Source organism: Typopeltis vanoorti, chromosome 9 (assembly GCF_054136105.1).
Source record: "Typopeltis vanoorti isolate ZY-2024b chromosome 9, IOZ_Tvanoo_1.0, whole genome shotgun sequence".
NCBI classification, from domain to species: Eukaryota; Metazoa; Arthropoda; class Arachnida; order Uropygi; family Thelyphonidae; genus Typopeltis; species Typopeltis vanoorti.
In genome coordinates, this window is record NC_143557.1 from 141,619,375 (window position 1) to 141,644,190 (window position 24,816).

Genomic DNA, 24,816 nt, shown 5'->3' on the forward strand with positions numbered 1-24,816 from the left:
TCCCGAATGAGGCTGGAGTTTGGATTGAAAGTGAAAGTGGTGGGAGAATGTGCAGAAAGTGTAAGCAAAGTGAGGAGTTGAAGTATGTGTCAGGTTGTGAGACAGTTATGGTTGAAGAAAGCCAGAACGTGAGTGAAAATAGTGGCTTGATAGGGAATTGCGATGTACAAGATGGCAATGAGAGCAGTGATCAGAGAAAGAGTGAAAGCAACTATACAGAGAGAGAAAATGGTTTGAATGATAAAAAAAAAAAGAGGAATTATTTGTAGGAAGTGAGATCGCTAGGTTGCGCACAGTGATACAAAATGTGCAGCGGCAATTAGAGCACCTGCAAAACTCCTTCCAGAGTGATTCGGCTAACGTAAATAAACAGCGAGTTTCTGAAATGAAGGAAAGAGTGTTGAATGGTGACTTTATTAAGGAGTGATAGAAGGGAGTGTGACTAAATAGTACTTACCGGGCATGAAATTTAAGGATGTAAGTGAGAGTATTAGAGTGCAAAAACAGAGGGTGAAAGAATTAATAGTTGTGGCAGGTACGAATGAATTGAAAGGTGATAAATTTTTTATGAGAGAGGACTTGAAAGTATTGTTAAAGGTAGCGAAAGAAAAGAGTGACAGAGTTAGAATGCTGAGTCTGTTGCCACGGTATGACAGAGAGGAGTTTAGAAGGAGGGCCATAATCACAAATGACATTATGAGCAGGTTATGCAGACGGTGTGGTGTGGAATGAGTTTGATGGGCGAAAGGACTTATACAAGATGGATGGCCTGCATTTGAATGGACTTGGTGTGCGGAGACTTGAAAAAGTGTTGCTGAATGAAGTGAAAATGGATGTGCAGAACCAGGGAAACTAGAACTACCAAGGAGGGGGGGGGGGATATGCGGACATCAGTGAGACAGTTGAATGTAAGAATGTATATAATGTACATGAGTCAGTAATACTGACAAAAAATGGGAATGGGATATTTAGAATAACGAAACAACATAGGGGTGGGACAAAGGGATCACTGTACTTCATGCATACTAATGCCAGGAGTATTAGGAACAAGAAGGAAGAATTTTTGGCTTTGATTGGCTCTTCCTGGCCACAAGTTATTGGCATTAGTGAAACATGGCTGACGGAAGATGCTATAGTTAGTGGGATAGAATGTGTAGGTAATACTGTGTTTAGGAGGGACAGAGAGAATAAAATGGGGAGAGGGGTTTTATTGATGATAGCCGATGAACTGCAGCCAAGGAGAATTGAAGTTGTATCGCAGGATAGTGAAAGGAGCTCATTTGAGGCTATTTGGTGTGAGACTGAGACTGGCAGAATAAAATATACAGTTGGGTGCTGCTGTAGACCAGGTAATGGAATAGATGGTGGAGATAGTATGCATAAACAAATTGATGAAATGAGTAGAAGGAGGGTAATTATTATGGGGGATTTCAACTATGGTAACATTAACATTGATTGGAAGGAGGAGAGAACACGTGAGGAAGGAAATGGATATTATTCAATTATTAAGGGATAACTATCTGAGACAGCATGTACTTGAAAATACTAGGGGTGTGAGAGTGCTTGACCTGGTAATAGCATTTCAGAATTTGACTGTAATGAATATGACCATGTTGCTGCCTATTAGTGAGAATGATCATAAGGTCTTGACCTGGGAGGTGGCTAAAGGTGTGGAATTTTCGATTAAGACAGCGTATATATGAAATTACCGTGCTTACAAGTATGACAAGCTTAGGAGATTGCTTGGATCAGTGCCATGGCATGTACAACTGCAAGGGCTGGATGTCGATAAAGCATGGGAAGTGGTCAAGGAGCATTTACAGGAGGTTATGGCTGATTGTATACCTAAGGTCCGAATAGTAAAACAAGTAGGGGTCAAATGGATGAATAACACCACTAAGCTTGAGCTGCAAAAAAAGAAACAACTGTGGAGGGAATTTAAAGAAAGGGGTGACCTGCAGGCACACGAACGGTATAAAGTGCAGGCCAGAAGGGTAACGAGTGTGGTAAAAAAAGCAAAAGCGGATTATGAAAGGAAACTAGCTATGCAAGCTAAAGAGAATCCCAAACAGTTCTTTCAATATGCTGTAAGCGAGAAAAAACTGTACAGGGCAAAATGATTTTAAGGCATGACGATGGTAAGGAGGTCACTGAATCAGTCGATATAGTGGAGTTACTGAGCGAGCACTTTGCAAAAGTATATCATCCGGGTGGTGACATTGAAAAAAATGAAGGAACCATTAGTTTATACAGGAATTGTGATGAATGAAGTGGAGGTGAATAGTCTATTACAGAACCTTAATGTGAATACATCTGTGGGATTGGATGGTATACGCAAGGGTCTTGCGTGAAGCGGCTAAGGAATTATCAGTGCTCTTGACCATGTTGTTTAATCTGAGTCTCGGGTCTGGTTTAGTCCCGAAGGTGTGGAAAGAGGGGGAAATAGTTTCACTGCATAAAGGAGGATCAAAGACTACGGTTGCAAATTACCGACCGATCAGCATATCAGGAGTTGTTGTCAAGATCTTGGAGAAAGTAGTCAAGGGGAAAAATACAAGAATGGATTGATGAAAATGAGATACTGTATGGGGGGCAGAATGGTTTTGTGAATGGTAAATCATGTCTCAGTAACTTGCTCACGTTTTATAACACAGTGACGGCTGAACTGGATAAGGGTAACGGGTTTACAGTGATACTGCTGGACCGACCTGGCAAAGGCGTTTGACAGGATACCACATGGAATTCTAATCCGTAAACCACAACATATGGGAATGGATATAGGGTTGGTGATATGGATAGGTGGGTGGTTGATGGAGAGATATCAAAGCGTAGTTTATTCAGGAGTAGAGTCCAAAAGACGGCCTGTGACTAGTGGTGTGCCACAGGGGTCTGTTCTTGGACCACTGCTGTTTAGTCTGTTCATTAACGACATAGGGAAGGATATAAGTGGAACAGTTCATTTGTTCGCTGATGATGCAAAGTTGGGTAGGGCGATAGTGAATGCAGAAGATGTCAAAATCTTGCAGGATGACTTGGATAAATTGGAGTTCTGGGCTAAGGAGAATGGATGTCAATTTAATGTGACAAAATGTAAGGTAATGCATTTTGGTGTGAAAAGATTAGCAGCAGTATACCACATTGGTGGAACTGTACTCCAGGAGGTTGATGAAGCCAGGGACTTGGGAGTGTTGGTGGATAGGGAGATGAAGTTTAGGGGGGCACATTGCAAAAGTAGCTAAATTAGCTCATCAACTCACTTGTTTGTTGAAAAATACTTTGACGAGCAGAGACAAGCAAGTTATTGTACCTCTGTACCGAGCTTTGATAAGACCTCATCTCAACTACTGTGCCCAGATTTGGTCACCTAGGTTCCTTCTTGATGGGGAGGAGGTGGAGAGGATCCATGAGCAAGTGACCAAGATAATAGCAGGTCTATGGAATGAACCATATGAGAACAGGTTGAAGATTTGTGGGTTGCAGAAACTAGTTGATAGGTGGAAAAGGGGAGATATGATTGAGACATTCAAATTGCTAAAGGAATTCTATAGGATTAATTCAGAGGATATTTTTGAGATCAGGATTAGTGGTGGGAGAACTAGGGGACACCTATGGAAGCTGGGCAAGAGTGTGGTTAGTAGGGGTGTTAGAGCTGGGTTCTTTACTTTTAGAGTGGTAAATGAGTGGAATAAGCTGCCAGAATCTGTTGTGGGTGCTATGACGGTGAGCGAGTTCAAGGCAAAGTATAATAGATACTGTGAGAATGTCGTATAGTTGTGTGGACATGATGTTTAGGGCCTCCCTTGATGAGTCTAAGGACTCCCTGGAGTCACCTGAAATAATAATAATAATAATAATAATGTCTATACCTTGTTTTCCCGTAAATCTCACTCACCAAGTATTAGTTCTCCCTGAGATGTCGGACTTAAGCAATCAGGTTGTTCTAGGCCTGGATATTTTGAAAAAAAAAAACTGTTTTGCATGCGATTTCGGAAACAAATCACTCTCTTTGTGGGAGAACCTTCCAACCCAGTCACAGGTTGGAAGGTTCTCCCTTCCAACCTGTGACCGGGTTGGAGGGGAAGGGAGCAAAATGAATGAAACCATGAAAATCGAAGTAGGCAGTTTAGGGAACAATCATGGTGAATTGAGAGAAAGGCTCACACACGATTCCATGGAGCTGCATGATTCTCAATTAATCAAGGAAGAAATTAGGGAATTCTTCCACACCATCTACAAGAGTTTCTCCAAGGTATTCACAGAAGGAATCACTTCTCTTTGCTGCACTAATGTAGTAGAACATTCAGTACAAGTCACCTCAGAAACCCCAATATACACAAGGCAGTATAAGACCGCTCTAAAACACCAGGATAAATTGGAAAAGCTCCTGTCAGAATATGAAAGGGCAGGAATTATCGAAAGGTTAAACTCTCGTTGGAACAGCCCGTTTATCCTTGTTGAAAAATCTAATGGAGACTTAAGGTTTGTGTTAGACTTTAGGGAGATTAACAAGGTTACCACACCTATCGATTTCCCAGTGTGTATGATAGAGGAATTGCTAGTCAGCCTGGAAGAAGCAAGGATGTTCTCAAAACTAGACTTTAACTCTGGCTACTACCAAATCCATCTTAGGAAGTGGAACAGACAGTATTTTGCCTTCACCACAAAATGGCAAAAATACCAACTGTGCCATCTTCCCCAGGGAACAAGGAACTCAGCCATGAGTTGTCAGAGCCTTATGAACACCGTGCTAGCTGATGTATTGGGCAAGGGAGTTCTGTGCTTCCAGGACGACCTACTAATCTACTTGTCCACACTAGGTGAACACAAGAAAATTCTATTAAAGGTTCTACATAGACTGAGCAAAGCCTGCCTATAACTCAAATGCTCCAAATGCAGATTCTTTCTAAGGGAGGTGGAGTACCTTGGACACATAGTGAGTGGCATGGGAATAAAACCATCCAAGGAGAATGTGAGTGCTGTTTTGGAGGCAAAGCCTCCCTCCACAGTGAGACAAGTCAGGAGATATCTGGGGATGGTAAATTTCTATAGGAAATTTATTCTCCAGTGTCCGAATTAATGGACCCCATTGTGAAACTTACGAGAAAGGGGACAAAATTCACATGGGGAGGGGAGCAGCAGAGAGCTCACCAAGCTTTGAATAACACCTTGGTTTCAGTGTCGGTTCTCACTCATCCCAAGATTGGACAGACCTTTTTTCTTGCTGCCGATGCCTCAAAGAACACCATTGCTGCCGTTTTAGAACAAGCTGAGGGAGAAAATTTCATGCCAATTGCTTTTATGAGTAGAAGATTATCGCCTTCTGAACAGAACTACTCTGTAATAGAGAGGGAGGCCCTGGTAATCGTGTGCAGCCTTAGGAAGTTCAGATATTTATTGCTGGGACGAATTATCCTCAGGTCGGATCACAAACCCTTATCCTTCATTTCTTCAATGAAGGATAAGAACCAGAGGATTGTACATTGGTTCCTAGAGATGCAAGAATACAATATGGAGGTTAATTACATTCCTGGAAAATCAAACATGGTAACTGATTACCTATCCAGATCGCTAGACCCCAACCCTGACGAGAACTGCTATGCCGATGTGAAGGGGATGAACCCTGTAATGATGATAAAAGGGGGCAAAGTAGGGAAAAAAAGGTCTCTAACCCCCCCCCCCCCCCCAGCTCCAAATCTGGGGAAAGCAACAGATCATTGATGCCCAAAGGATGGATCCAATGTGTGTGTGTGTGTGTGTAGGGGGGGTTTACACAGAAGGACAGAGTCTCTCACACAGTCAAAAGTTCTATGACTCCATATACATGGACAAGGATGGCTTTCTGTTGTCAAAACAAGGCGTCACCGGAAGATGGAGGGAAAAGATTCTAGTTCCAAGTATCATGATTCCTTGGGTATTATACACCTTTCATGACACGGACTTAGCTGGCCATCAAGGCATACATAGAACCTGGAAGAGGGTGACGGACAGGTATCTGTGGAGGGGGATGAGAGGTGATGTTGAAGCCTGCGTGTCATCATGCCATATGTGTCAACAAAAATCCTCCATCACTGGCAAAGCACCCCTCCAACCATTTCCACTCCCCTCGCGCCCCTTTCAGGCTGTGGCTATGGACATCGTGGGACCACTCCTCATCACCTCGAAGAGGAACAGATACATACTTGTCGTAATTGACATGTTCTCTAGATTTCCTGAAGCCACAGCCATGAAAGATCAAACGGCGAAGTCTGTGGTGAACAAGCTATTCAAATTGATTTTTTCAAGATATGGAACACCCGAGATGCTCCTATCAGACCAAGGCACAAATTTCACCGCCGAAGTGATGTTACAACTCTACAAGTTGCTGGGGATAAAGAAGCTATTCACCACCCCATATCATCCCCAAGGATGTGCGAGAAGATGAACTGCACTCTGAAACACACTCTATCTAAGCTGACAGAGGGGGCAGGTTTCGGAGTGGGATTCTCACCTCGCATACACCCTTTTTGCCTGTAGGACAGCCCTCCACGCCGCAACTAAGGAGGCCCCTGCAGTTGTGCTATATGGTTTTGAGCCTCTTTTCCCCAGCGATTTCAGAAGCTCCACAGCAAATACCGATTTTCAGGATATTGACCAATATCTAAACAATCTTATCCAAGAAAACAGGTTAGCACACGAATTAGAAGCTGAATCCAGCAATATGTGCTCCCATGCAAACAGATTGAGAAGGTACAAATTACTGCGGCATATGTGTGAATTCATAGTTATGAATACTCCACAGGTTTCTCTATATAAGAAAATTTTATATAAAATCCGAGTAAGTTTTCTTTTAAACCTCTAATGTAGCAAATAAAAATAAAGAATGCACTTATTTCTCTTATATAATTTTAATAAATATATAAGCGAAATAATTTGCTTCTATATTTTATTCACTCCACTAAAAATGCAACTGATACTTTCTATTATGGAGAAGTAAAGTAAATTTAAATGGTAGAAACCAAAGAAATAAAAACTTTTCTATAAAAATGACAGAGGAAAGTAAGTGAAGTATTTCAGGCATTGCTGATAGCTAGTTGATTCCCTTAAATAAAATCAAATTCCAGATGTTAATGGAAGATGCATGAAAATAGGAAAGAGATAGGACTGTAAATATGAATGAAAAGACAGAAGAATAACTCCCTATCTAATAAAAAAAGAAAATATAATGTGCATTTTAAAAATAAAAATTTAATTATTTAATTAAAAAATAATATTTCTCCATTATATATAGAGACAATTTCAGTGAAAAATATTAGTGATTAACACACAAACATATATGGGCATTATGCAGGAAATGTGTGGAAACAAATTTAGTGATTCTGCTTTTATTCAGGACTGTAATTTTCTTCTACACATGACCCTCTGTTATTCCTATGGTTGCTGATAGGTTCTCCATAATGAAAGACTGCTACAAAAAAAATTAATTTTTGTAACGATCAAAACAAAAAATGAAGATCATATTAAGTAGTAGGTGTTTATAGAATCGGCTGACAGACTGAGAAAATCCGTATTTCATAATGACCATAACATGAAGCTTGATAAAAGTAAGTTATAAGTGTCAGGGTATGCCAAGTGCAGAAGGTGATCGTTTGAAGTAGCTCGTTTGTAGCAGTAATTCACAATGAAGAGCAGATATGATGTATATCAGTGGAATTTCCACATTAGAAAGATGTAACTATTGTTAAGTTATGAAATATTTAATTAATTGAACATTAATTAAAAACAGAGATTGCATTTTGTATCACATAATACCTTTAGTTAAGTGATACAAAATCACATAACATTTCCCTGACATCCAAAGTGTCCGTACATTCCATGTTCCTACTGATAATAGTTCTGTTAGTTTCAGTTTCCTTTCAGTATCCCACTTTTCGATCCAACCCCGATCACTCAATTGGTATCATGGATCTTATTGATCTGGGTGATGTCCAAGCTGGCATGCTGTAGCTGTTGATCATATGGGCATCAGATAACAATCGTGTTTTTTCTTTATGGTCAGAGCATCGAAACTCATCTGACTGATCCTCCTCCTTTATCCAGGCTTGGGACTGGCATGACATCCCTAAGGATTCCATGCCAGCTTTTTTGCTTTGCTTCCTGGCAAATCAGAATTAACTTATAGCAGATTAGGGCTTATGTTCATCATTAGATCCCAAAACATTAATGGTTGACTTTGAGAAAGCAACTATCAATGCTCTTTCTAACATATTTACATCAGCAACTATAATAGGATGTTTATTCCATATGGCACAAAATCTTTATTGCAAAATTGTTGCCATTGGTTTGAAGTTACTATCAAACAGATGCTGAATTCAAAAGAAAAATTAAATGCTCCACAGCATTAGCATTTTTTCTAATGAGCGATGTTACTGGTGGATTTGTTGAATTGACGATCGGCAGCAAAAAAGTTAATTTACGCAGCATCTCTTTTAATTTGTACAATTTTTAAATGATTTCATGTTATGTATCACTGACATACACCTTAATAAAGATTTGCCTTTTTAATGATTTTATAATATCCTGTATCATCCATTGATTATTTACAAAAATTAATGCAAAATGTCTTGCGGTTAAATGTTCATGGCAAATTTTCTTAGAACCGTCAGATATGACAACTCCATGCCCCGAAAAGAAATCCAGCAGATACTTATCATTATTATTATTAGTTTTGCCCTTTTCTCCAAATTTTCCCAGAATGTTCCTACTGTATATACCTGATGGGATTCATTTCTTAATCTGCTGTTCAGAATTCCAATCAGCGCTACATTTTCCATTTTCTAATGTCAGCTGCTTCGCTAATGACCCAAAAAATTCCTCCACTTCTTCCTTAGGAGCACTTTCTGTGGGACAATAGGCCCAAATAAGTCTCAATGTACAGATCCAGGGGTGTTTAAGAGTCAAAGCTGTAGAACTGAGAGGAGACCTCCACATAGCCTTTAAAGGCATGCAGAGAACCAACCAGGGCTTCCTAAACTAATGTCCAATCCTCGCCTTCTCGTGGTGCACCCTGTTGAGTATCTACTTGGATACTGAACGAACGAGGATGGGCTGGCAATTTGGGATTTAGCCGACCAAATTGTATTCTTACTGGCTTAAACCAATATACAAAATGATGGTACAACATGACTAAATTAAATGCCGGCGGGTGCATCGCCCGATTAGACAAGGCCCTCGTTGTTTTCGCCAGGGAACCAGGGTGATCAGCAAAACATCAGCTACTGGAACAAATCTGAAAGCACACCCCAACTCAACATCACCAGAGTTAAAGATCGGTACTATCAACATAAGAAGCCTGAATGGCAAAGAAATGCAGCTAACTGAGGAATTAGATAAGTATCAGATCGACATAATAGGGATGACTGAAACAAAAAAGATAAAAACTGGTGAGATCTTTCTGAGCAATAAATACAAAATGTTATATTCAGGCAATAACAATCAAGGAAAAGAAGGAGTAGCCATATTATTCAATACAAAATACGAGGCTAATCTTCTTGAATGGCAGGCAGTCTCAAGTAGAGTGATGTGGGCAAATATCAGAACGAGGAATTGGACAATGAGAGTTATTTGTGCCTATGGTGCCACAGAAGGTTCTACCAAGGTAGAAGTGGAAGAATTTTTTGATGCTTTAGAAAAAGCAACTGACACAATGAAAAAGGAAAAGTTGGTCCTTGTTGGGAATCTAAATAGCAGAGTAGGAAATGATTGTCAGACATACAAAAATATTTGGGGAAAATTTGGAGAAAAGAGCAAAGCTAATAATAATGGCAAATACCTGTTGGATTTCTGCTCAGGACATGGACTGGTTATTACTCACACCATGTACCAACATAAAAATGTGCACAAATTCACATGGAAAGAAGAGGCAAGGAATAAGAAAAGTCATTGACTATGTTATTGTTGATAGTGATGTTTTCTCCGTGGTGCAGGACACCAGAGTGTACAGAGGATTTGAAATTGGAAGCGATCACTATTTAGTCTTGAGCAGGATAAAATTGAATTTCACATTGAAAAGAATAACATGTAAGAAAGTTTTAAAACAAATAAAAGTTGAGCAGCTCTCAGATGTGAACTGCAGACTAAAATGCACAAAGATTATTGAAGAAAAAATGAAAGAGTTTGAGAACAGGAACCAAACCTTGGAGATTCAGTGGCAAACTTTGAAGAAAACCCTGATTGATTCTGCCAGAGAGGCATGTGGTGAGGTTGTCTGCAACGATAGAAAAACCAGAACTCCATGGTGGACACAGGAAGTTAAAGAGACAGTGAAGGAAAAGAAGAAAGCATATCAATAGTTTCTGGCAAATAAGTCAGCTTGTGCTCTTAGAGAATACAGAGACAAATGTAAGAAAGCTAAACACTGTGTAAAACTAGCTAAACAAAAGCCATGGTAGGACTTTGGCAAGAATATAGAAAATAAATATCAAGAAGGTGGCAAAATATTCTGGAGGTTGTTGAAGAAGCTTAGAAATGGAAGAAAGAGTGCTGTAAAAGGAGTTAGAGATGATAAAGGTGACATGAAAACAGGAGAAAAAGATATCCTTGAAGTATGGAGTAATTACTTTGAAAAATTGTTAAATGAAACAAGTAGTGATAGCACAGTGGTAAAAAACACTAAACAGGCATACAATCATGAATACATATCCATACTTGAAGTAGAAAAAGCCATCAAATGCTTGAAATGTGGAAAGGCAGTAGGAGTAGATGATTTTCGACCAGAAATGATGAAGTATGGTGGTATAAAAGTCTTACAGTGGCTGCACTGCACTGCATAGTTCAGAAAGCCTGGACAGAGGGACGAATTCCCGATGATTGGAGTAGAGTTCTCATAGTACCCATATATAAAAAGGGAAATAAAACTGAAATATGCGAGAATTACAGTGGTATTTCCCTACTAAGTGTTTCTGGTAAGATTTATACTAGTATACTTGAGAAACAGTTGAGAAGAATTGTGGAAGAAAAGCTTGGTGAAGAATAAGCTGGATTCAGCACAAATAGAGGATGTCAGGATCATATCTTCACTTTACGACAAATAGTAGAGAAAGCATGGGAATATAACAAAGATCTGTATTTAAGTTCTGTCGATTTGGAAAAAGCATATGACAAGGTGCCAAGGGAGAAGCTATTCAATACGCTACAGTTATATGGTGTCAATGGGGCATTATATCACGCAATACTTGGTCTTTATTTGAGTTGTAAGTCAGCAGTTAGAATTGAAGGAAGTACAGGAAGATGGTTTAATTTTAAATCTGGTGTGCGACAAGGATGTACATTATCCTCTCTGTTATTCATTATCTATATGGATCACATTATTAAGGAAAGTGGTATTAAACATGATATCAGAATTGGAAATGTTAATGTCAGCTCTTTGCTTTATGCGGATGATATTATACTTCTAAATAAATCTGCTACAAGTTTGCAAGATTCTCTGACTAAATTGAATAGCTGTTGTAATAGATATGGTATGAAGGTCAGCAATAAAAAGACAAAGATAATGAAAATAGGTAGAATCGCTGAAAATGTCAACTGCGTTGTGAATGAAAACCTGTGGAACAAGTAAAACATTTCAGCTACTTAGACAGGTTTTTAGTGAAGATGGTAAATTAAATATGAAAATAGACAACAGAATCAACAAAGCTGATATGGTAGGAAGTCAACTGAATAAATTTATATGGAATAAGAGAGAAATTAGTCAGAACACTAAATTAGCAATGTTCAAACAAGTTGTAACATATGGATCTGAGAGTCCTGAGAAAGATTAGAGGCATGAACAGATGGCATCAATGGCAATATCATATTAAAAACGGGGATATTAGGAAAGAACTTGACATTGTCAGCATCCAGGAATGTGTTAGCAGAGCTAACCTCAGGTGGTATGGTCATTTAAACAGAATAGGTGGATTGATACGGTATAAAGTGCTTTAGACGATAGAAATATAAGGTCTGATAATGTTGGAGTCTTGACAAGTAGCAGACTGATTTGGAGGAAATTGTAGATAGGAAGTTAGTAATGATGTAAATTTTTCATGTAGTACTATCATATCCTGTACACTCCTTCAGGGTACATGTCAGGAAATTGATGATGATGATGAAGTTCAGTTCCCCATTTTGATATTTGCCCACATCACTCTATGTGATATTGCTTGCAATTCGAGAAGTTATTCATATATTTAGTATTAGAGTGGATTCCAATTAACTGGGCCACAGTTGGTGAAACATAATTTGGCCCAATGAAGCAGCTGTCACAATTACACAAAGTCGATTGCACTGAGTGTCCAAAAAAGAACTCTGGGGTTTTCATTGAAATTTATTTTATGAAATTTTGAAGCAGAAATATATGTAGCATATATTATCAAAGTACAATATCACAAGTTTAATTACCTGTTAGTATAACTCAATGTGTGGACCATTTACAGCCCTCCAGAGATCAAAAATGGAATTCCACCTCAGACCACACTTGGGTAAGCATATCCATAAGAAATGATTCTATGGATGCTGTTATTCTATTGCACAGATGAGCAAGGACTTGATTTTTTCTTGATATGCAATGTTTTTTATGTAGCCCCAAAAGAAGAAATTCATTGGAGTCAAATCAGGACTGTGCGGTGGCCAATCAATGGGACCTCCTCTGCTTATCCCCTTTCCTGAGAATCAGAAAATTGATAGACAGTCTGCCCAATTGCTGCATAATGTGGCAGGGCTCCATCCTGTTGAAAAATGAGGCCATCCACATTCTCAATCTGGGGAAACACAAAGTTCTCTAGCATATCCAGGTATGCCACACTCATAATCGTCTACTCATGGAAAAAAAATGGCTCGACAATGAGATCATGCATGACGCCAACACCAGACATTGACTTTTGGACTGTTATGGATGAACTCCACCAGTTCATGCAAATTTTCTGACCTCCACGCCTGACACTTATGGCAATTCACAACTCCATGAACATGAAACATTGCCTAATCAGAAAATAAAATGCTCTGGAGGTAGTTGTCATGTTCAGCAATGAGGTCTAACACGGTGGTCACAAACTGAACTCTTTGTGGTGTTGTGTCGCTTTTTCCTTTTTTCCTTATTACAACTATTTTCAACCTTTGTGCTATATCTCCGTTATACACTCAATCGGGTAACACGTGGTACCTCTGAGGGACAATGGAATTTCCTCGAGATCGAGGCAGTATCAGAGTGTCTGAGATTTACCTCTCGTAAAACGCCAAGAAATTTATTTGTTTTGCTGCACCACTTAGCACTATTAGATTATTAATATTAACAACCAAGAGGTAATCTCAGGACAGTACTTAATGATACCTATCAACTCTGCAGACGTGGCCAAAATTTACCCTTTTCTAATATCCCGCATAGGTTCGTAATATTTTATAAGAGATGCATTGGATTCCAGAATTCACAGAAAGTCTTTGTTAGGATCACGAGCAAGGTTTATTATATCTCAACAGTTGGTACACTTAATAACTTAGTTTAAATCCCATCTTAAGGGAGTTCCAGACAAAGTATAAAATATTCATACACTACTATTATACTTATAACATATTATGCAGTAGCTTCCTAAAGTAAGAATTATATTAACACTCTCTAATGCATTATTCATGTATTATTATCACAGTCATTCTAAAGCTCCGTAGCTCTGTCAGACTACACAAGATAACATTCATATCTTTCACAATCTCTTTATAATTTATCAATTCTTTACTCTAAACATATCCTTAACTTCATTCAATATAATAGCGAACTTTAACACATCGACAGACAGTAAGATTAAATTCAATAGCCTTCTAAAGTGATAGCAATACAATCTTATCCTATATCATTAATGTTCCCCTTTCATAACATATCAACATGGCACAAATCTTTCATTCATATTCAATGAAACACAAATAAAGTCTACTTATCTTCCCTTTTTGGTTCTTTATTGCATCATAGGTTCACAGGAAACTGGCCTTCTGTGGACAGCCGGACTTGCTTTATCTGCAGAGAATACGGCCACCGAGACCCGCAACTGCCTTAATCAGTATCCTCCGGTACGGAGGCACTGCCACCCTATGCCACCATGAGAGATGAACACACAGGAGATCCAGGAACAAAAGCCTTGTTCAGGGTCACATGACCCTTATATTTCCCTCTTTTCTTCTCAGTGTTTCTCACCCCTTTTGAGGTCCAGCCAACTGTTACGTGCTATTACGTCACGCCGTCCATCCTCTCCCCCGCTATCGTACGTACGCTGACATCACGTTGTTTGCTTGGGGCAAGCCACTCCCTCGGTATGGCTCCATGACCTTTGGACTTCACTCCCCCCCCAACTGTTGAATTTGTGCTTACATTCCATAATTCTTTTATACATGCTATTTTATAAAGCTCTGGTAATGTTTTACACTTTCAATATTAATTTAACCTCATTCGCGCATGGCATAAAATATATACTTATTTAACCTCTTATAACAACATGCTTGCTATATATATATATATGGTACTTAATTTACACCTAGAGGCAATTTACTGTATTTATCTCCTTTTTTTTTGTTTGGAAACGCTTGTTAGATTGTGATAAGATAGAAGTTCATAAAATTCCACTCTATCACAATTCAACAGTGATCAGTAGGCTGGATGTGATAAACAAGCTGCAGTTTATAAGCACAAAGTTTCAATCTCTTGTGAACAACATCATGCACTGTGCTTTTAGGAATGTTTAATTGGCAACTCACACTATGAACCAAATATTTCTGGCTACACTGGAAAGGCAGTTGAATTCGTTCCAAGTTTTTCGTACTTGTAGTAGGCCTACCTGGTGGTGTCCTTTTAAAAACATTTCCAGTTTCCAAAACAGGAAGTGTTTTTGGAAATTGCTGATGCCACTTATGGATGTGTTTGTCACTTGGAGCATTCCTACCATACCCCTGCCTGATATCCCTTTGGACAGTTGTCATCGACTTCATTTCTGTAAACCATGACACGCCCTGTGCTTTCTCTTGTGGCGATGCCATTACTGCTACCTGGTGGATAACATTTGAACTACAACTTGAACATCGTCACTTCACAAATATGCTCAAAAAACCAAATAGAAAATACTTGTGTTAGAAACGCTGGAATTATTTTTCAGACACCAGTATAAAGAATTTGAAAGGTGTATGTACATAAGACAAAATACATGTTTAACCAAGTTTTTCATTTATTTATCCATAAATAAGTAACAAAATTACTTATTTATAGATACTTAAAACAACTGACTTTAATTAAAGTAAAATGTTTTCCATAAAAATTATTTCATTTATATACATATTAAATATGAATGCAGTTCTTAGCATTAATGACATTCTATGAGTATAGTGCGACTTTTTTCTTTTTTTTGACTAAGTGCAATTGAATAAATTTTGTGCAGGTATTTAGTGCAGGCATGTCATTATTTTCATTGTCTTCCTGTATGAAATAGAGTCGTAATTATTATTATTATTATTATTATATGACACCTCCAGGGAGTATGAAGACCCATCGAGGGAGGACACCTACTCTACAACACTCCGTCTCCACCAACTTCAACTACCTTCATCATCTACACCAACGCCATCTACCGCCGACCACCACCACCACTAGTAATTTCAGAGACAATCACAAACATCCATACCCATGGTGAGATTCGAACCCACAGCCTTTTGGCTGGTGAGCGGATACGCTAACCACTCGGCCAACCAGGCCGGGTGGTTATATAAATTTTCACGATTAAGTGTTATCCTTGTTACTTTCTTGTTCTATAGTTTTTTTTTTTGTTGCTCACTTCTAATGGGATGTCATTTTCATTATCAGCTGGATCTGGTATACCATGACTGAATGATTAAAACCACAGTGATCCAAACAGTTTTGAATGGTCTTGTTGCTTATTCCTTGCAAACTGTATTACTTGTAAAGGATTAACTTTTGCACCGATCTCCTTAACATCTGTCAAGAACCAGTAAAATTTTTCTTGGTTTCTGTTGGAATTCTATCTCAACTTAAAGTAACTATGCAATAGTTACTTTAAATGTATGTAAAGGCTGGCACCGACTGGCCAAGTGGTCAGCGTATCCGCTCTCCAGCCAAAAGGCTGTGGGTTCAAATCCCGCCGTGGGCATGGAGGTTTGTGATTGTGTGTGAAAATACTAGTGGTGGTGGGCAGTGGATGGCATTGGTGTAGATGATGCAGTTCGCTGTAGTGAAATGAGTGGTGATGACAGAGAGTTGCAGAGCAGGTGCCCTCCCTCGATGAGTTTTGAACTCCTTGGAGGTGTAATAATAATAATAATGTTACATGATCCAAACAGCAGTTTATAACACAGGGAACCATCTAGTGTGGAAAGATAAAATAATGCTTCATAAACATTATAAATGTCATCAGCACTAAATTTTTGAAGCAAGATCATATAATATTTCTAACATTTCATGTGGTAGAGGTTACTGGATGGCCAAGTTAAACAGCATTGTGTCCCAAATAAACTAAGCAAATTCTTGTTATATTCTCATTTTGTTTTTGTTCTTATAGACATGTCCCAATAAACTGGCTCCCCACTTATCCAGTGGACAAATTAAGTGGAATCTACTGTAATATACTATAATGATTCCTTCTTTACTGCTTGAATATAACACTCTGAATTCGTTGCTTAGAAGAATCTCGCTTATTTTTGTCTTCTTTGTTTCAGTAACACCTATTATATCAATCTGGTGCTTATCATGAACTCTGCTGATGAGTTGTAGTCTGTTTTAGTGGCCAACATTTTATTGTCTGCCTTGGCTCCCTGATGAAAATTTGCAGGCTTAAATAAGGTAATTCTTACAAAAAAACCCGATGTCATCCATGCATTTTTTGTTAGAATGGTACCGAATTGGTAAACCATATGGACTATACAGGAAAGGATTAATTTTTAATTAAGAACAACTCCATATGATACAAATATAAAATATTTTCTTTATAAAGCATGAACTAAATCACTGACAAATATATAGTAGATCTCACCTGGGGTAAGGTTACTGTAGCTTCTTTTATATTGGACAGAATAATATGCCTTAGAATATTAAGAGGAGTTCCTTTGTAGCGCATTTTGCGTCTGGAAACAAAATGTTTTTATGAGATAGGTGTACATTTCAAGTAACTATGCAATTGTTATTTTGAATATATATACACTTCATTTTCAAAACTGTTTAAACCATAACTCACTTTAATAACTTTGCATCAATGAGTGCATTTTGAAGAAAATTATTTAAAAAACACATATTCAGTTTATTATCAGAAAAGGAGAACAACAGAAATTTTCTGAGATTTCAATATTCAAATTTGTATAGATGTTAGCAGCATATGCTATATTTTTCTGTAAGAAAAATGACACGGAACAAGGAATAAAAGAAGTAGTTTGATTCACTATTTTCTTCAATTCTGATATGCACCTTCAAAGGGTATATAGGATACCATGACAGAACTACATAATTAAGTTTACATTACTTGTTTCCTATCAGCAATTTTCTTAAAAATTAATCTGTTACTGTTAGGTTTTTGATATTGTCAGATCTCATATTTCAGTCTTCTTTTCTCTCCTATGTATTATTATTTTGCTGTAGTTGGGGAAGGCTTGCTTGTTTCTCTAATTCTGAGAGTGATCGAGTGGATCTTCTACAAGAGTACAAGCATCCCCCCCCCCTCATAAAAAGGCAATCTCATCAGCAAGTCAAAGGGAGGTTTCAGACTAAAAAAAAGATGAGAAGACCTAAAATGCCAACCAGACAGAAGAAAATAAAAAATATTATATATTTCAATTGTCAGAATGACAGTAGAATGCTGAACAGAATAGGAATTTCCAACTGTCATGGTCTCCACCAGTGGAATACGATCTCCAAGTTGTTACATAATGTGTCATAGAGCACCAACATTCTCACATTAAAAGTAGAACTCACACAGAGGTATCTTCCAAATAGGGAATACCATCAACACCCTAGAATATCTACACAACTTATCCAACAACCAGTAAGTGATGATAGGAAACAGGGCTGTGAACTGGAAGTTCATAATCATAAACCGGTACATTAGCAATGGATATTTGATTCTAAGCTTAAGGCAGCCAAGCATTTTGACAGTAGCATCTGTGATTGAGCAGCTCTTTTCAGAATTCACTCTGCTCATTCCAAATGCAGAGAAGACTCTTTAAATACAGTCTATCACATTATTACACCAGAACAACATTCAGTGGTCAAGACGTCTACTTTGGAAACTGGAACACTTGGACTCAAATGAATGATTATAATGCTAGCCAATTTTACTATTACATCAACTGAACAATGGACTGGTTTCATTATCTATGAAAGAAAAAACTTAATATATCTGCCTTCTCATAAATTTGCTATGCTGGAAAATAATTAAGAAGCATGGAAGAAGATGCTCCTTCTTTTAGGAAAGAAAATAAGAAAGAAAACCAATTCATGAGATTGGTAATGTTTTGAAGTACCAGCTGAAATCGACATCTCACAACATGTAGCTTTCATGAATCAGCAGGCTAAAACGTTTTACAAAATCAGCAGTGGAGGTTGCCAAAATGAAACTTCCTGTTCCTGATGAACACTTGCAACTCCTACTGCTTTTTTCAGGGCCATCAAGGCATTTTTTTGGACCTTTATTCATGATTTGAATCCACAGAGCAAATAATGAATCATTCTTCTTCAAAGAAACAACCTCTATCAAGGCTTGTTGGAGTGAACATTTTAAAGAATTTGTTCAGTACCAGCTATGTCAAAATGCAACTGTTCCTGATAATTTCACAATATTCTCCAAGAGCCAATTAGAGATGACCTCAGCCCTCTACCTCTTTTTTGACTAAAGTTCAAAATGCTATCAAGCATGTAAATCCAACCAAGCTGCTGACCCTGATGACATCCCCACAAGTCAAGCATTAGCTTCACAGTCTCCATATTCAGATTTGGAACACATATATCCATAGTCAAGGTAGACACTCTACCTTCAAATGGGGAGAGAGTATGCAGTCTTGTTTTGGGGAGTTGCCAAACAGTAAATCATTCAGATTTACTAGGCAGTAAATCTGAATGAGGTTTTTTTTGCTACATAGCAAGTAAGAGAAACAATGATTACGGGAGGATAACTTTAATCTATGCAAACAGTAAGCCGGTGACAGAAGCAGAAGAAATAGTGCTTCTATACAAAATACATAAACTGGGTTTAACTGGTCAGAGGTTTTTTATTGTAAAGTAATAGCCTACTAGACTGTTGGCTTCCTCTGGGCATACAAGGTGACAAAACAGCTTAAAAAAGATCAAAAGAACAAGCTAAGGATATCAGGTTAAAACATAAACAAATGTTAAATGTTATCTAAATTCAAATAAAACGCTACATCGAATGCATGGAGTGTGTATGTTATCAGTCATTGTTATACATGTATGATCTATAATTGGCAGCAAAATTGAACTCCAATGTATTGAGTGATCTTATGAGACTTTTCCATATGCCACAAGGATCATCCCTTGGTTTCTGTTCAGGCTGCCTCTTAAACGAATAAATAGTGCAGCTTCTTTGACGTTGCGGGAACGAAAATCTAATTCTTTTTCCAAGTAAGGCATAGTACTTTTATCCCATTCGATGTTATGAATGGTATTAGAAAAATGGAGCGGCAAGCCAGAATTGTCTTCTCTGTTGTTATTAACGTTCCCGATATGATATATTTTTTCTTATCTCTAGACTTCTAGAAGTTTGTCCTATATAATTTAAACCACAAGAGCAGGGAATGTTGTAAACTCCAGGATGTTTATAGAAAGCATTTTTGTCTTTCGGTGATCTTAACAAGTTGCAGATTGTCTTTATTGGTTTGAAGGCCACTCAGATCTCATAAGGTTTGAGCATTTTAGCAATTTTCTGTGAAACAGTCCCAGCAAAAGGAGTGGAAATTGAAGATCTGTAGTGGGTTTCTTGAGTTTATTGTTGGGAGGGGTTGGAGAAAAGAACCTTATTTATGAAATTTTTTGGATAGACATTGTTTGTTAGAGTTTTGAAGATGAGGTCTAATTCATCTTTTAAAATTTTGTCATCTCTTGTGATGCAAGCTACTCTCTTTTTCAACATATGTATAATACTCAATGTTTGTGAAATGTGATGTGATGAAGAAAAATGCAGGTAACGGCCAGTGTTGTGGGTCAGTTTGTGTAAACCTTTAGATCAATATTGCCATCCATTTGTTTTGTGATTAAGACGTCTAGAAATGGTAATTTTCTTTCCCCTTCAAGTTCTAAGGTAAACTTGATATTTTGATGAAATGAGTTTATTTTAGTTATGAATTCAAGTAGTTCTGCTTCTGTGTGTTCCATATGATGAAAATATCATCAACATATCTCCACCATACTGATGGTTTTGGATCTAATTGTGCGAAAATGTCTTTTTCAAACTTCTCTATAAACAAGTCAGCACATGGAGGAGATAGAGGGCTACCCATCGCAGGACCCGATAGTTGTTTATAGATCTTTCCATTCCATTTGAAGTAGTTTGAAGTGAGACAATGTTTGTAAAGATGAACAATATTTTGAGGAAATAGACTGTCTATGATGGTTATGACTTCATCTACTGGGACATTGGTAAACAAGGACACAATATCCAGGCTAGCAAGAATATCTATTTCTGAAATGGAGATGTCTCAACTTTCAGATATCACTGCTAGTTTAGATATTGTGTGTTTGATGTCCTCAATATGACAAATAGATCTTCAGAAACTTTTTCTGCCAGACTATCAGAATCTTTCAGTTGTGGTTGGTTTTCTGTATATTGAAATCGATATTTTTTCTTCCTCAGATACTTTTAGAATGATGTCCATCGATCTGTCAATTCATTGGACATCATCAGATCACTCCATTCCTCAGTGATGTTCATAGAGAACATCACATCAGTGTTCATAGAGAACATGTTATTTATATTTTAGGATAAATATTGGAAACAAACAGAAGGACTTGACAAAGGTTCCCCCCCCCCCTCCCTTGTCAACAGCCTTAGAAAATTTCATTATGGAAAACTTCAAAAAGAATGCTATTGAAAAAAAAAAATCATAAAAAAAACAAACAAACTTGTCTTGGTTGCATTATACAGTTTGCATATTATCTGAACAGCTTGCACCCAAACATAAAATTCACTCTTGAACTGGAAGATCACAGAACTTTAAAGCTCCTTAAGGATACTGACAGAAGAAAGCTGAAATACTCTGAACACATTGAAATGATTGAAGGACTTCTCAAAACAGTAATAGAAGGTAAAAGTTCCTGGAAAAAGATGAAGTGATAGACCCTCAACAAGATGGATGGATGGCTGAATGGTGTGTTTGAAGTTCTTCAGATCTTCAGAAAGTTGAAGTCTCCAGAAAAGCATACAACATGACCACCTGGTGAGGAATGGGGTGGTACATCACTGAGGAACGAAGTGATCTGATGATGTCCAATGAATTGATAGATGGATGGACATCATTCTAAAAGTATCTGAGGAAGAAAAAATATTGATTTCAGTATACAGAAAACCAACCACAACTGGAAGATTCTGACATGCCACATTACACCATCATCCATTATAAAAGAGAAACATGATAACATTATGGGACAGAGCTTACAATATTTCCAGATTTTCAGCATGTCAGAAAAAAGGAATGAAGAACTGTGTTACCTTAGGCATTCTCTCTCTCTCCCTCCCCCTCAATGGGTACAAACTGAAGACAATTAACAAAATTCTTGATATGCCTCCGACAGGTTCTTCAAATAAACAACATTTCAAAAATACAATTACATTGCCTTACATCAAGAATGTTACAAAATTTCATCATTTCTCTGTGGCTTCTTTCCCAATGTATAAGATTTCAAGATTCTTACATCTAATAAAACCTCTGTATCCTCACATAAAAAAACTATGAGTATATAAAATTCATTGCTCTTGTGGCACTTGCTATGTTGGTCAGATGGGAGAGATAAGCATGACTGAATATGCAAAAGACATTGGAAAAAAAAAAGAAAAGAAAAAAAGCACAGATCGGGATCCACACAACAAATACAAACTACCAAGTAGTTTGACAGAAAAAACAAACAAACAAACAGGAATGCCATACATCAATAACTGATAACATTAGGTATCAGTTACAATTAAATTGTTTCTACAATTACTTTGTTTAGTCCTACCTATCAGAGCTATCATTATACTCCGATGATGTTGGATAGAAAACTAGCGAAATATTAACGAGTTTAATACATTTATTTTTTCCTTTTGGTGTTATTTATACTGTTAAGCAGGAGCAAGAGAGAGTGTGTGTGCACGTAGATATGCACGCACGCACACACACACAGAAAGAGAGAGACAAACTATGTTGCAATTCAAACAGTATGCCAAAGTGAACCCTAATTTGATTAAACATTATTTTACTGGTCTGATCTCTAGTGGGAAAACCTGCATCAAAACTATATTCTATTTTTACATGACCAGAGAACAAATTCATATTATACAGCAATATTATGCAGCATTTATACCACAACAGCCTGATTTGTCAGCTATATGCCAGTCTCAAGCCTGGATAAATGGGGAGGGTTGAGGAAAGTAATGGTGAAATACCCTGTAAAAAGAATCTCAACAGAACACTTTATGGCACAAACTCAACATGCTTCAAATATGGATACCAACAGTAAACCATCCAGACTGGATGGTAGCCTAGAGAAAGTGACTGGAGAAGAGCAAGGGTTTGTGCCTAGTAGTTAGGGAGCATATGATGCTTCTTCTTCTTCCCTTTTCCCTCTTTTACTTTGCGGTGTCGAGGGTTTCTATTCATTTAACTGCAACTGTACACAAGGATAAGGTGGTTAACCCTATGTCTCTCGATGTATTCTATGTCTATAGAAGCAATGAGTTCTCAAGACCAGTTTGCCTGCTTGTGGGATGAAAAACCCCACAGTCCACACCAAAGACTGGCTAACTTGGCTATGTCTGAGAAAGATCCTAAGCTCCTCATGCCAGCGAAGGGAATCAACCCAGGACACCTCTTTCCTAGGCTTATGGTTGTGAAGCACATAGCCACTCAGCTAACTGCGCAGACCAAAAAAGACCAGATAAAGGTGCATCACATCACTGATGGGAATCGAATCCGACCAAAGGGTTTAGTCTATACCGACTGAGCTATGGAGGCTCTCATATATGATGCAGTTGGGTTAAATCCTACAGGAAGCCCAACATTAAATTGATGGTGCCCATGATGAAAGAGACAGCCTGCGCTGCACAAAATTTTACCAAATTGGAACGGAATGTCAGTGATATGTCCCTTGGAAAACTCAAAATTGTGAAATGTGACGTGACCAGAACAAATGTAGATATCCTGAGAATTAGCGAATTATACTGTATAGGAAAGGTCAGTTTCAGTTTGATGAATTTACTTTTCCGGAAGCGACAGTGTTAGAAGAAGGGGAGATGTTTTCACTGCAAACAAGCAGGTGGCTAGATGTGTTCAGAATCACAGAGCACATAGTGATTGAATAATATCTATCATAATTCATGACAAACCACTCAACATCACCATACTGCAAGTTTATGCACCAACTTCAGATGCAAGTCAAGTTGAAATAGAACAATTTTATGATGAACTTCAAAATACTCTAAACAAAATACAAAAGAAGGACTTACTGTACATTATGGACAGTTTTAATGCAAAAGTGGGTGTAAGAGAAGATTCAAGGATAGTTGGCAGGTTTGGGTTAGGCGAAAGGAATGAAACTGGTGATTGTCGCATGCAATTCTGCCAGGAAAATCACTTCAGCATTGTGAACACATGGTTTATCCAACCTAAACAATGTTTGTACACATGGACCTCACCAAATGGACAGCATCAGAACCAGATTGACTTCATTTTATGCCAACAGCATTGGAAAAAGCTCCATCACTTCTCCAAAGACACTACCTAGTGTTGATTGCAGCACAGACCATTAACTATTAGTGGCCAGAATGAAGCTGAAACTGTGCAAGAAAAAGAAAGGCATCATCCAGAAAAAGTTCAATGCCAACAGCATATCATCATCAATGTATACTGTAGAAGTGAAGAACAGATTTGATTTACTCAGCCTTGATGAAAAGACACAGAAGAATAATAGTGTGAGATTAGATATACTATCATCAAAATTGTTGAGAAACATGTGCGATACCAAAAGCCAAAGAAAATAAACAAATGGCTATCTGACAACACTATCATATCAGCTGATCAGCAATAAGTGGCCAAAGCCAGGGAGGAAAAGGATGAAATCAAAAAGCTGAATGCACCTTTCCAACGTGAAGCCAGGAAGAGATAAACGAACAATGTCAACATCTAGAAGCTAACAGAAAGGAACATACAGCCCTGTTTGCTGAAGTAAAGATGATGCAATCCAGTTTTTTTTGTATGACAAGGAACAGTCGAAGACTACAATGGGAATGAACTGAGCAACCAGCAAAAAATCAAGAACAGGTGGAAAGAATACATAGAAAGGCTATATGCCAATCCGACTGAACAAAAGAAGACAACAAAAACGGCCTTATGTACAAAGAACCAAACATCTTGGAGGAAGAAGTAGCTTGAGCACGAGAAAAATGCCAAACAAGAAAGCCTTTGATATTGACAGGATACCTGCAGAACTCCCTAAACCAGTGCCAGCAAACATTACCACAGCTTTGTGCTAAGAGATATGGTCCACTTGCAAATGGCCTAAGGACTGGGAAAGATCAATATTCATCCGATTACCAAAGAACAGAGATGCCAGAGATTGCTCCA

General features: G+C 38.0%; 1 protein-coding gene across 2 annotated transcripts in view; it reads right to left on the reverse strand.

Annotated features, from left to right (window-relative positions):
* The window catches only part of Nulp1 (Nuclear localized protein 1), a 362,638-nt gene that overhangs the window by 44,954 nt on the left and 292,868 nt on the right, over nt 1–24,816 (reverse strand). For both annotated transcript variants that reach the window (XM_090397712.1, XM_090397711.1), the window contains exon 12: nt 17,031–17,121. In XM_090397712.1, coding sequence (XP_090253838.1) covers nt 17,031–17,121 — 91 coding nt within the window. The remainder of the gene's footprint in view (nt 1–17,030; nt 17,122–24,816) is intronic.